We start from the raw sequence: 13,841 nt of genomic DNA, 5'->3' as shown, positions 1-13,841 counted from the left end.
CTCCAGACGCGTAAAAACGGGCAGGACGCGCAGAGCAGAGCGCGACAGAGAGCAGGAGCCACCGACGAAGAAGAACAGCACACAGAGGAGAGACAAGAGAGCAGAAAAGAGAGGAAGAAGAGGGCGGAGGAGGCGGAGGAGGAGTGTTGGATGTAGCTGTTGTTTCGCGGCTGTGTTGCGGGGAATGTGCGGCTCCTCCTCAGCTGCTCTCCAACTTTCTGAATCTCTGCTCTCATGCTGAGAGGAGGACGCAGAGGATGGGAGTAACCTGGTCCTCCAGATGCCTCGCACTCTTTCTAGCTCTCCACATAGGTGAGTCCGGTTTCTGAGTCAGGCTCGCGCAGCTGCAGGGACACGTTTCACCCTTTATTTCTATTTTTTCTCTTTTTGTCCACAAAAATCTTTGCAGTCGTTTCCACGATGAGAAACGCAATTTTCGCGCTGTGTTGTGGTGTTTCAAAAAGCAAAAATTTCTCTTATTTCGATGTATATTTGTGTGTTTTTGAGTCATGAAGGTGTTTTATATTTTTTATAATAATTAAAGACATAAAAGAGAGTCGCTTCTGATGGCGAGTTTTCTGAATATTCGTTTTTTTCTGGAAATGGATTAAATTTAATTTGATTTTATGTGCAAAAACTTCAGTTCGTTTTCTCTGATCAGAAACTGTTCGGATCAGATTTAGTGGGTTCGTTGTCGGGTGTTTCCGTGCGGATTCGGGTCGCAGCAGTGAGGGCATGTGAGCAGCGGCGGCTCATTTTAACGGGGTTACACTTCACATTCTGAGTGTGTGCGTGTGTGTGCGTGTGTGTGTGCTAACAAGGGGAATGCCCCCCCCCGCCCCCCTCCTCTCCTCCTCCCCCTCCTCTCTGCGCCTCGGTTGTCCCACACTGGAGACATTTGTGGATTTTTTTCACCTTCAGAAATGAATTTATTTCACAGTTTAAATGACAGGAAATGATTTCAGTGGTTTCGGCTTCGCGTCGGTCAGATTTGGTGTTTCTGGTGTTTCTGCAGCGTCAGAGAGGCTCCATCTGAAGGGAAAAGGCCTTTTTGAAGTTCTGCAAACGTCGAGCTTTAAACACGGGAGAGAAAAATCACAGAATTGGGCTTGTGAACGTGTAACCGGGGCAGTTTGTCCCGGTTTGTCGGCGGTGCAGGCGCCGTCCTCCCGCCGCAGTGTGCGGGGCTGCAGGAGCAGCAGCACCGTCACACCCGCGCCGTCCGGGTGGAGAAACCGGAGCCTCAGACCTGCTCTCGTTTTTCATTTAATCTGGATTTTATCTGCTTCAGATCTCCGCTGCTCTGCCAAAAACACGAAAACGAAAAGACAGAAACAAGCTCGAAAAGCTTCATTTAGCTCCTTTATTTTAGTTGTGAATGCGCCGTGCACACGCCTCGTGCACAATGGAGCAGAAAACATGCACGATTTTTTTTTTAAATTATAGGTTTTATAATAAAAATCATGTTTGAATTAGCTTTCAGAGGCGCCTGCGGGGGCTTTAAATGCAACAGATCTGCAGGAGAAAGCCCGCCTGGATCCGTCTAATATCTGGAAGGAGCGAAATTAAAAGCAAATATCAGAGATGAGAGGAGAGAAATATGGAGATGGTTGTTGTTTTCTGCTGTTGCATTGCATAACGACGCTGTGGAGGAGGGCTCTGCGTGCGTGCGTGTGTGTGTGTGTGTGTGTGTGTGAGTGCATTTGCTGGTGGCAGAGAAATGCTGAATTATTCAAGACGCAGAATCCTCCCCGGTGCTATTGTTAGAGAGAGAGAGAGGAGAGAGCGAGGTTTGATATTCACGGTCCAGAGCGTTCAGGAGGCGCAAACCACCAAAATGAGCCTGGAAATACAGAGAAAAACTGAGGAATCAGTGAGAAACCAGCGAAACGCGCGTGTTTGTGGCGCGTTCGTTGGATCACAGACGCCCTGAAGCCGAAGACCAGAATAAAATCCAAACCAAATGAGGGCAAATAGCTGCTGAATTATTTCACACACACACACACACACACACACACACACACACACACACACACACACTAATTATTACATGGAGATAAATCGAATTAAATCAATTAATTAGTCTTCATTTCATTCCTTTTTTCTGGTCGGATCCGCGTCCTGCGGTGTGAGGTTCGTCGGGGTTTTGGATCCGGGTCCTCGTCCTGGTCTGGATCGTGCCGTATTTTCATTCTGCTGCTGCTGCAGCACCAAACGTCTCATCAGGGCAGAAAAGCATCGAAATGCTTCAAAATCTGCAGCACAAACACAAAGAAAATTCATTTCATGCTCAAATAATCGAAATATTTCTTCAATAATTCTCATTAATGCGTTTCAGCATTTTGTTCGTGGTCGTGTTTTTTTCAGCTGTCATTTAAAAACGAGTTTAATATGTTTTTTTTTAGCTTTTCGTTGCTGTAAAATTGTTGTAATTTATGTTTTTTTGGGGTTATTTTTACGCGGGAAAAATTGCGTGTGTAGGTGGGTGTGTCTGCGTGTGGAAGCTACAACACGCTGCTTTTGGCATCGATGCACTGCAGGCAACAGTGTGTGTGTGTGTGTGTGTGTGTGTGGAGGTGGGGTGAATGAGTGCGAGCGTGCTTGATGGGAGGCGTGAACGAAAATGTTGCGCGCGTCCCCGTTTCCGTGCGTGTGATGGGACTGTCCTGGTTTCACTCCGGCACCGTGTCGGATGAAAAGAAAAGAAAAAGAAAGGAAAATATTTATTTTAAAAAAGGTGGAGTGCAAAAATAAAAAGATTGAACCTGATTCGCGTCAGAGGTGACAGAAACCAATAAAGGAATAAAAACGGACACAAAAAAATACTTAAAATCGACGAAATCTGATAAAATAAAACCGAAATAGATGTGAATTTTATTTTTAGGTAAGAAGGGAAACGCTGCTTTTGCACATAAAAAATAAAAGTCCCACAAATAGCGAATAAACACCAAAATAAAACCAAAAATGTTTCATTTCCCGCCAGATGAAGCTCGGTTTGATGTCGTTAATTATGAAAAATTATTAATTGAAAAGAGCCTGAGGGAAAAATAATTTAGCATCAGATATCTTTAGTTGAAGAGCAGATTTTGAGGCGTTAAAGTGAATGAAATGCTGAGACTCGGAGGGGCCACAGTGATGGGGGGGGGGGCTTCATTCATGTGTTTAGTGACCTTGTTCCTTGTTTGGAGCCGATTGGCCCGTTTGACTGAAAAAAGCCAACTGCTGCAGAGAGAAAGCATCATGTTTGAGATGATGTAATGCGATAGAGTGGTCGAGAGACACCGGCAGAGAGAGAGAGAGAGGGGGGGGGGTTCCACTCTCATTCATCACACACATTAAATAATACAAAAATACGGTGCAGCTATGAGGCTGTTATACAAATATTTTAGGCAGTAGAAAGAAAGATTTATTATTATTTCTTATTGATTTACATTTCTGTGTTTAATTCAGTCAAATAAACTATAATTCATTCATTCAAATGACGGGAATGTTTTTAAAAGGTGTTTTAAATGTTGGCGGGTTAATATAAATGCAGCTTTAAGACACAGTAAGAATATTATGGGAGCACATGTTTGTAATATTAATGAGACATTTAAAAATTCACCATAAGCTCCAATAAGCACTGCTGAGCATTAGAGACACAAATTACAATTACATTAGAAACATTCGGGGAATATTACAGCGGCACCGCGTTTTAATGTTTGTGACATTATAGAATATAATAGAGACAGTTTGTGTGATGAGTTATTATAGAGCCACTCCTGAGGATCAGAGACATCACACTGACCAATGGGAACACCACAGAGTGACCATAAACTCACAGTGGGACCAGATGAACATCTGGCCCCACAACAACATCTGGAAAAAACCAGTCTGACCATGAAGTCCAGTTAGAAGATCACATGACCTTCATCTGACAGGGACCGCCAGTTAACCCCTGAACTGCAGGTTTTTATTTATTATTTATTTTAGGGTTTTATTTTTACGTCACACTTTCTTGGACTTTTTGTCCACATTCCCTCAGAGTTCATGTGTCACCACGGAAACTGCAGTCAACAGAAATCAGAACAATTGATCAGGAGGGAAAAAATGAACACGATAACTGATGAAGATCATGTGATGGGATCAAAAGCTCCAGAACTGCTCCTTACTGGACTGGATTAACTGGACAAGGTCAAGAATGGACATTAAACCTCACAAGCCTGAATAAATATTACAATATTTGATGGGATGATTAAACAAACAAACAAACAAAAGTCTGAAAAAGCGTGAAGAGGATTCAGATACTCACCGATCAATACAGGGACACACAGGAACGATAAAAATCTGAGAAATGTTACAGTTACAGATGAAAATGTGACGTTTTATGGGAATATTCTAGGAACATTGTGGGAATTAGATCAGATCTGATATGTTTCAGTTAGATCCTAATTTAAAGATCCTCCGTTTGCCATAACGATGATCTTTATTTAACTGAAACCTCACGAAACTGCAGATTTCACAGAAAGAAATTTAAAAACCGTCCGTGTGGAGCTTTGCTGTTCTTGTCACTTCTTTGTGATGTCACTGCCTTCATCATCAGTAGCCTATCAGAGATGAGAAGCGTGTTCAGCAGTTTTTAGTGTCCTCTGGAAACTTTTATTATTATTTTATTATAAACTAAATATGTTTGATCCGTATTACATCAATGGCCGGTACGTGTTTCTGAGCTGAGCTCCTCATCGGGTGGAGGATGGTGGAGCTTCATCGTCAGCGCTGTGCTTCATGTGGCTGTTTTTAATGAAACGTCAGGACATTTTCCAGCTGCGTTTATGGCAAGAAAGCCAGAACGTGATCTTGTTCATCCTAACGAAGTGGATCTGACCAGATCTGAACCACAGTGTCTGCAAGCGTGAACTTTCAACATGTCTGAAACACCAGCGCTCGTTCTGGAGGTGGGGTTGGTGTTCTGTGTCCGCGCTCCAACTCCGCCTCAAGCTGCTGCGTTTGATGCATTTTTGTTCTTTAAAGGGGAACGCCGAAGATTCAACGTCAGCGTGTGTTTCCAGGTGTTCAGAAGTCCACAGTGTGTGTGAGAAGTACGTCAAGTGAAGTCATGCGGCCTCCACTAGCATAGCACGCCTGAACCTCCAAGTGAACTGCCAGGTGCATTGTGGGTAATGAAGGAGGCAGGTTTTGATAAAGAAGAGGAACACGTGGAATGAAAAGAGACCATCTCTGGTTCATTTTGATCCATTTTTGTAAAACCATCACGAGTCACGATGCGTCCATCCATCCTGCAGTCAGGATGGATGGACGCCCCCCCCCTCGTCCTCCTCTAACAGCCGTGTCTTGTCCTACACGTCATGCTGTGTTAGTCCGCGGTTTGATCGAGTGGAACCGGACAGCAGGCGTGTTATTATCCAAACCAATCAATCAGCCCCATCCACTGCTTAACGAACCACGCACACACACACACACACACACACACGCAGACTGAGCTAACAGAGGTCATGTAAAGGGGCGTGTGTGTGTTGTGTCAGCGAGGAGGCGTGTCAGACTTATAGTTGAGTTTTCTCTCTGTTAAAGTGAATTATGGAGGAGACTGAAGCTGCCCGATCACACACACACACACACACACACACACACACATACACACACACACAGGTACTGTATATATATGGACATTATTATTTATGGCATTAGGCATTAGGCTGCAGTGGTTTTAGCCAAGTGTTCCTAACAAACTGGCAGCTGTAGATGCTTCCTCAGCTGTCCGATCAGCGTCAGACTGAAGCAAAAGGAATCAATGAGTCCTGTCACTGGATTGTTTGGCGAATCAGTGACCGTCTCAGATGATGTTGTTGGTATTTAACTGCGCGGCGGCTGCTTCTCTGTCACTGTTCGTACAGACGGGACGTGAACTTTGAAGAAACGTCTTCTCAGTTTCGGATTTAATGACTTTCAGCTCCTGTTTGAGCACTTTGTGATGTTTCTATAAGTGAAGTTTATTTCAGCCTATCTGTCTTCCCACATGAAGTTTATTGCAGCACACTGGTGCACAGTGTCTTTATCCTCTGCTGGTCTGTGTTGATAAAGAGGACGATTCTCCCTGCAGTTCCTCCAGCTGTTCAGAGATCAGCTGCATGCCTCAGTGTGTGTGACGTTACTGCTTTTCTCTGCAGGAAGACTCGTTTTCTGGCTGAAAACTTTAACTTTAACACCAACATCAACCTCACGCAGACTGAAATAAAACTGAATGGATGTGTTGGCACGTGAAATAAGCTGAATTAAATGTAACTTGAAAGTGATGATATGAAACAGCTTTTGTTGAATGTGATGTAAAATATTTAAATGTGTTATAATATAGGTAAATATAAGTGTTTGTATAGTTTGGAGGGACGTTGGCACTGATCACCGGATCAGAGACGACCAAACAGAGCAGCCGGTGTCATGAAAAAAGACGTTTTAATGGTTTAAAGTTGGAGGAAACTGGGAAACAGAGCAGCTGTGTCCAATCAGATGTCTGCCTGTTTCCTGCAGGACGACGCTGATTGTGATTTTCTTTAATGGAAAAATTCTCATCTCCCAACATGTGTCCTTCTGTCCTCCCCCTCCCCCTGACCCCCTCTTCCTCCTCCTCTTCCTCCTCTCTGCAGTCTCCGTGCTGCAGACGGTGCTGGTCAGCGCTGGTCAATGTGACTCCGTGTTCAAAGGTTTCTCAGACTGTCTGCTTCAGCTGGGGGAGAACATGGCCAACTATCCCCAGGACCTGGATGACAGGGAGAACCTGCACAAGATCTGCAGGTGTGTTCACGTGTCCGTTAGTGAAATATCACACACACACACACACACACACACACACACACATGCGCACACACACACACACACACAATGGATGGATGTGATTTGCAGCATATTTATTTATAACTATCTTCTTTTTATGTGACACATGTGAAGAAAATGATATGAGTGATTTAACTGCAGAGCCTGGGGGGTTGGAGGTTTGGGGGGGGGGGGGGGGTTTAGCTGAGGAGGCTGCATATGTGCAAGGCAGCTGAACCCCCCCCCTCCAAAAAAAACCCTTTTATCCCCTGCTCACCCCACCACCCAAACCTGGTGGGCACCAGATGGCACACTGCAGCAAGAAGCCCCCACCCCTCCACACCCACACACACACACATATGATTTTTTAATTCAGTGACAGCTCCATCACAGCAGTGTTGAGGCGTGGCAGGAGGGAAGCTTTAATACGCTTCCTCTCGCACACGCACACCCCCCGACACACACACACACACACACGTTAATTGCTCAGAGATGTAGCATCGACACGGCTCAGTTCAGGAGGTCAACATCAATAAGGGCAGATTGGAAGATTGGATTAGATACGCTGTGTGTGTGTGGGGGGGTCAGCACGCGTCGTCAAGCAGGCTGGTGTCATCTTTACATTAACTGGGAGGAGGAATGAAAAAAAAGATGAGCAGATGAGAGGTGGAGGCTAAAAAAAGGGACAGAGGAGACAAAGAATAAGAGAATAAAAAGGAATAAAATAAAAAAAGTAAAACTAAATAAAGGAAAGAGAAAAAGACAGAATAATGAGAGCAAAGAGGAAGGAGAGAAGGAAGAAAAAGACACGAAGAAAAGGAGAAGATGAGGAGGATGAAGCTGCCTCAGTATGAATAAAACATCATAGAGAGGAGGGAGGAAAAGATGAGGGATAACAATGGAGGAAAAGGATGGTAGACTGAAGGAAGGAGGGGAGGGAAATAAAGGAAGAGACAAAAGAAGAAAGGAAAGGAGGAAGGAGGGAGGTGCGTTATAAAAGATGAATATAAGAGGGAGGAAAGGAAAAGAAAGAGCAAGGAAGGGAAAGAGGATAGGAAGCAAGGGGGAAGGGAAAGCGGAAGGATGGAGGGTGGAGGAGGGAAGGGAAGGAGATACAGGAAAGAGGAACAAAGGAGGAGGCGTCGCCTGCCGCCTCTTTCTTCTCTCTGGACGTTCATGATAAACTCTCGTTTTCAGCCTCGGATCTGCTCTGAAAACCTCGTAACAAACAGAAACTTTGTCTCTGCTGTTGAACAGAGAACAGCACATCGTCTGCAAACTCACGTATCCTGCAGAGAAACTGAATCTGTGTCCCGTCCTCGCCTTGAACCTGGACTCCTGCTCTCATCGCTGTAACTCTGAGTGTTTACGGGCTTCGTCTGCTGAATGCAGGTTTATTAAAGGCCGTAAAAACCTAAACCTGAGTCAGGATGGTCCAGATCTTCAGACCTCTTATATCTTTATCTGAAGCCTCCGGAGCAGGGTGACAGCCAGGAGTTTAGAAACACTCGTGTTTTATATTGGCCTCAAAGTTGGTCTAAAATGTTGGATGTTGTATGTTTTTAATTGAAGAATATTTCCCAGGACACGACCTGAGCGTCCTCGGCGGACGCCGGTGTGGCAGCCAGTGTTTCGTGTTTAGCTGACGCCTGTCTGCCCGGTGCTCATGGAAACAGACAGTGTAGTAATCTGCTGCTCGCTTTAGTTGTTGTTTTACTGGAATCTAAACTTCACCGGCTGTGTCTTCATAAGCTTTTCCCTCGCTGTGTTTTCCGTCATGCCAGATTCTGGGATGACTTCCACTCTTGGCTCTGCCTCTCGAGTGGATGATGCATTCAGTTTAAAACCAGCCTCCCACTGCAGTCATGAGCTTGTGGTGTTAACGCTTGCTGTGTTTTCTCCTGCCAGTTACTGGGATAACTTCCACTCCTGCGCCACGACGGCGCTGGCGGACTGCCAGGAGGGGGCGACGGACCTCTGGGAGAAACTGAAAAAGGAGTCCCGCAACCTGGATTTCCGTGGGAGTTTGTTTGAACTGTGCGGTGGCGGCAACGGAGCCCCCAGATCGGCTGACGCCAGGGGCCTCGCCTTGGTCCTAACCACGCTGCCCACCATACTGACTTGGCTGGCGTTTTAACAGAAACAAGGGAAAACATAAAAAAAACACAAAGCGAAAAGAAGAAAAAAAGGAAAAACACAAATGAAAAAAGAAAATAGCAAAAGAGCGATAGCTCCTCTTCGATACTGACAAAAAAAACAACGTCAAAGGGACTCAGTTTGAATTCATCACCAGAAAACTACACCCAAAATGGATTTTTACTACATCACTATACGGCGGCCTGGTTTGCCTTCCTGGGACATCTGCAGGCTGTCCTCCTGCAGCGATCATCCAATCACACGCTGACCTGACCCGGAGGTCGATAACATGAAATATTCAACACGCCATCGAGCTGAAACGATGACAATGATGAAAATTTGATGGATCCGTGCCCGCTTACAATCGTGGAATTACACAGTATTAAAGTCAACCATTAATTATTGATGTTTAGTAGGCTAGGCCTAGACGGCACTCTGAGGCTGCCGGGTGCTGGCGCAGTATCAGGCTATATATTAGGGGTCCCATATAGCCTAAGGTGCACATTCATGTAACGCGAGGCCGAGCTTAACTCCACAAAATCAATAAGACACGTCAAGGCCTGGAGCCCGTTCCAGAGCCGCCGCCTCATTTCCATCACGGACAGATTTTCCTGTTTATTTTGTGGACTGTGTTGAGCCCGGTGGGTTCGGTGGACTGAATGCTTGATGGTGATGTAGTATTTGTATTCTTATTGGCTGTTTGTTGTGCTCAGGCCACGGTCACACCAGCTTTTATCACAGTGGCATTTGCACCGAGTTCAATTCATTATAACAGAGTCGTCACGATTGGCAGGTGAGTTTTGCACGATGTCCTCCTGTACAGGTAAACCTTGGTTTACAGGTAAATTAGCGTCAGTGACAAAAAGCAAAACTGCAATGACAGTATTGACCTTTGACCCATGCAGCATGGCTTGCAGTCAATCTCGTGTCAGCGGTAGGTTCTTTTAAAATCTATAGTGTTATACTTCGGTTGTTGAACTGGCTAGCTTGCTACCTCGCTAGCTGCCACTTATAAAATCAACGCCACGTGAAGAAACCTCGCTCTGCCAGTTTCTGGTGTGACCATAGCCTTATTTTCCCCACCGAGCTCGGAGGTGCAGGGATGTAGTTGAGTATAAAACCAGAACAGTGTAGACTGATCTTACATTGCATGACTCAAAACATTTCAGGGAATGAGCACCAACTGTGAAATGCTGATTGATGGAAAAGAACATGGAAGAACAGCAAGGACGCGACGGTTTTCAGCTTGTAGTCCGGTGATTTGTTGGTTCGCCAACAAATCAAAAGGATTAAATGACTCAAAGGAAGCGCAGTCCAGCATGCCTGGAGGACAGATCGCTCACATTAGCTAACAGTTGGCTTTAGCTAACCGGGCCGAATCTGGTTTTGCTGCTAACAGTTTAGAGGCTAATCAGCCGATGTTTGTGTCGCAGCTAAATGGCGTTGTGTTACGTTAGCTAACCGCGTGGTTCATCAGCTAGCCCACAGTAGGTCCGGTTAGCTAACAGCTCATCTGAGCAGCTGAGAGACTGTATCAGGTTGGCTGAGATTAAAATTAGCTGTTCAGCGCTAACAGTTCGATCAGGGTTTTTGATCCTGGTTTAATTAATAAAAAGAATGTTTATTAAATTTCAGGCTAACAGCGACTAACATTTCCGTGTGCTCGAGGCTCATTTCCTGAAATCCCCTGAGAACGAGCTGAAGCGAAACACACGTCAGCCGGATGGAACGTTGTTGGGCGTGAAAGCGGAAACGCGTTAGATTAAACTTTAGTTCCCGTCGTTCTTCTGTCCCGTCACGTTCCCGCTCAGCAGAACCGCGTGTTAGAAATGAATGAATCTGTGAGCAGAACGGTTACCGAAAGAAAAGAAAGACGACATTTTGAAACGCCGACAGCAATACGAAGATGTGACTTCACGGCCAGTGTAGCTAAAAAAAAATCAAACCGTGGCTGAAGAGAGATATGACTGTTGCCATTTAGCACATCCCCCCTTTTCATACGACCGTGATTCATACTAGACGATGTTAGAGGTGATATATTTTAGGTCTGTATGTTAGATTAAAAAGCTGAGTCCCAACAGTACAGTAGCATCATAAGGACGTACATACAGTAAATAAACTGGAAGAGGTCGTTTATTTCTTTGCTGAGGCACAGATGACGTTTCCACTGCCTTCTGACTAAAAGATGTGTTTGTTCTTCTGTTCGTTTGTTGCTTTGTCTCTTTGTTTCTGGGGATGTTGCGTAACAAAAAGAGTTTTAAAAAATGGACTAATTCCAAAAATCATCTAACAAGAGAATATGTATATCAAAGGATTTTGAGAAAATGAAAATAAAAAAAGCTCTATTATAGATAGTCTATCCCAGACAGTTTTAACACCAGATTGATACTTTGCAGATTATAGGCCTACTGAGATATAAAAAATAAAAGATTGCTAAAATGATGAAGAGTAATAAATAAAATGACTAATGTTTGAAAAGAAGTGTGTGCTTTTATTTTGATCCAGGGATTAGAAATGTGGTTTTATCTCGTTTGTTGGATTCAAAGTGACACACACACACACACACACAAGCAGGTTGGAGTGTATTCATTATTAATAAGGGAGAGTCCCTGAGCTGCCACACGCCTCAGCACTCAGTTCATATTGATCGAGCGGATGAAGATGAGGAGGAGGAGGAGGGTCCTGGTGTAGAAGATGTTTGTTCAGTCTGACATGGATAATCTAAGCTGCCATGACTTAAAACTAGTTTCATCTTAAATCGGCCGATAATTCCACGAGACAAACAGTTTAAAGCTTTAAAGTCTGTGTGACATTTAGTCGAGCTCACAGGAGGCAGACAGATCCGGTTTTCATGCTTCAGGAGGAAATATTAAACCAAATATTTACATTTTTTGTGTGTTTTTTTGGTTTTCAAATAGTCCTATAATCTCCCTGTAAGGATGGATCGAGGGCATGTTTCCAAAAAATATCAAACTGTGGTGAGAGGGTGAATATTTCATTGATCAATAATGGAAAGAAAATCAAATTGAATGTTTGTGGAGTTTGTGATCCTGCAAGGCTCACTTTGCTCTGACTTTTTTTATTTCGTTTTCTTTTATGGTCTTTAATAATGCAAATATCCCAAAATCGTCCAGTCAGGATGAAAACAGACCATGTCTTCATGTTGGGGAGGAAAATAATAAACTTCAAAATAATCTAAAAGTAAAAAATATCATGAGAACACAATGAGAGTATTAATGTGATCCAAACGGAATATTCCAATATTACAATGTTTTTATTTTATTTTATTTACTTTTTATTTTTTGTATTTTATTTTCCCCAAATAACAATAATGTCAGAATAAAACCAGAGTTCAAACAAACCAAACCTAACAAAGCAGTAAAAACATCAGCTCAAAGCATCAACCTGGAGGAGACACGTTTGATTTTATTGCGACTTTTTTTGTGATTTATTGATTTTTAAATGACATTAATATTCGTTTAATCCTCCTGTTCGATCTCTAGAAAACATTTTAAAGCGGTCTAATAATATTTAAAAGTATTTATGCAGCCTATTTCTAAGCTTGTAATCCCTCTGTTAGAGTATTCTGGCGTGTCAGCACCTTTCTTCGTTGCAGTTTTAAATCTTGTGACCTGATGTTGGAAATGTCCATCACGTCGGAGTGATAATAACCGTTTTCCGTGTTTGTGATCTTCTGGAATATTCCCGTCAGGCCCGTGCTTTCCACAGGAAGTCTGCAGAAACACCTCACCTGTACTTTCGTTAAGCTTTAATGAAGCTCGTGCAGATTTTCATCAGAGCCGCAGTTTGCGTGCTGCGGGCTCCCGCGGGGAAACGCGCGCACTGCGTGTCTCTGCATTAATATGATGGGATGTGATGTGATGTGATGTGATGGGATGTGATGGTCTGCGGAGGACAAAAAAACGACAACAGAGAAAAAAAGGTTTTATTTTTCTTCTAAAGCTGAAAAATAATCGCACCTGAGGGGAAAATACCTGGTGTGTTAAAAATTCAAGTAACCATCATATTTTATAATATATCATAAAGAGACATGGCGGAGAACTGCTGAATAAAGCGCTTTGGGACATTTAATCGCCTGTACATTAAAATCTAAGCAGTGTTTAGTGCGCCGAGGACGAGCCACGTGATCGATTCTGGATTTACATGAAATCAATATTCTTCTCATCAAAGACACAAACAGAAAAACACGGCCGGAAGCGCTGCCGAGATGTTTTTATGGCTCCACGGAAAATGGAAAATATCACGAAATACAAAAAACACATCCACTTTCATCAATAAGAGGAAGAATATCGACGTTTCGCTCATTTTAAATTCACATTTTAGTCTTTATCTCATTTTTATCTCATGTGTTAAAGAAAATGAAGAAATCAAGAAATTAGGCCATGGAAGAATATTTTAATGCAAATAAAAGATGAGGTGATTTCTGTATTTTTATCATTTAAATGGCAGCAGAGACGTGATTCCTGGAGAAAGAAAAAATGCAAACTCGTGAGTGAATTATGGGCTGCAGGAAGAAAGCCGAGCAGATTACAGCCGAGCTGCTCATTAAAGATGGATGGAGGGAAGCCTGCGAGGTGGAGGAACTCCCGCGGGATTTACCGAGACTTCCAACCGCCTAACCCCGTTTTTTCATTCATTCAGGAATATGTGAGAGTCTATCACTGCAATCACAAAGTGAACAGGAGCTACAAAACACATTTATTAATGTGATTTTATGATTACTGGTATCATGTGACCTGGTTGGGTGGGGTTCAGACTGGGGGTCGGGGTCCAGCAGGGGGTCACGGAGTGGACACAGCCAGCTATTTAAATTTTCTTCACATGGATCTGAAATAATATTATTAAGTCAGTCAGATTTGCATTCGTTATGCTAATCAGGT

At 43.6% G+C, this 13,841-nt stretch overlaps 1 protein-coding gene across 1 annotated transcript; it reads left to right on the top strand.

The window, feature by feature from the left end:
- The first annotated feature begins 65 nt into the window (after nucleotides 1–65).
- nrn1a (neuritin 1a) lies at nucleotides 66–11,394 on the top strand. The gene is made up of 3 exons (XM_041961025.1): nucleotides 66–312; nucleotides 6,639–6,786; nucleotides 8,713–11,394. Exons 1-3 carry the CDS (start codon nucleotides 258–260, stop codon nucleotides 8,939–8,941), a joined length of 432 nt encoding a protein of 143 aa, XP_041816959.1. The 5' UTR covers nucleotides 66–257; the 3' UTR covers nucleotides 8,942–11,394.
- Nucleotides 11,395–13,841: the final 2,447 nt, after the last annotated feature.

Source organism: Chelmon rostratus, chromosome 20 (genome assembly GCF_017976325.1).
Source record: "Chelmon rostratus isolate fCheRos1 chromosome 20, fCheRos1.pri, whole genome shotgun sequence".
NCBI classification, from domain to species: Eukaryota; Metazoa; Chordata; class Actinopteri; order Chaetodontiformes; family Chaetodontidae; genus Chelmon; species Chelmon rostratus.
This window is presented reverse-complemented; position numbering and strand designations above follow the sequence as displayed.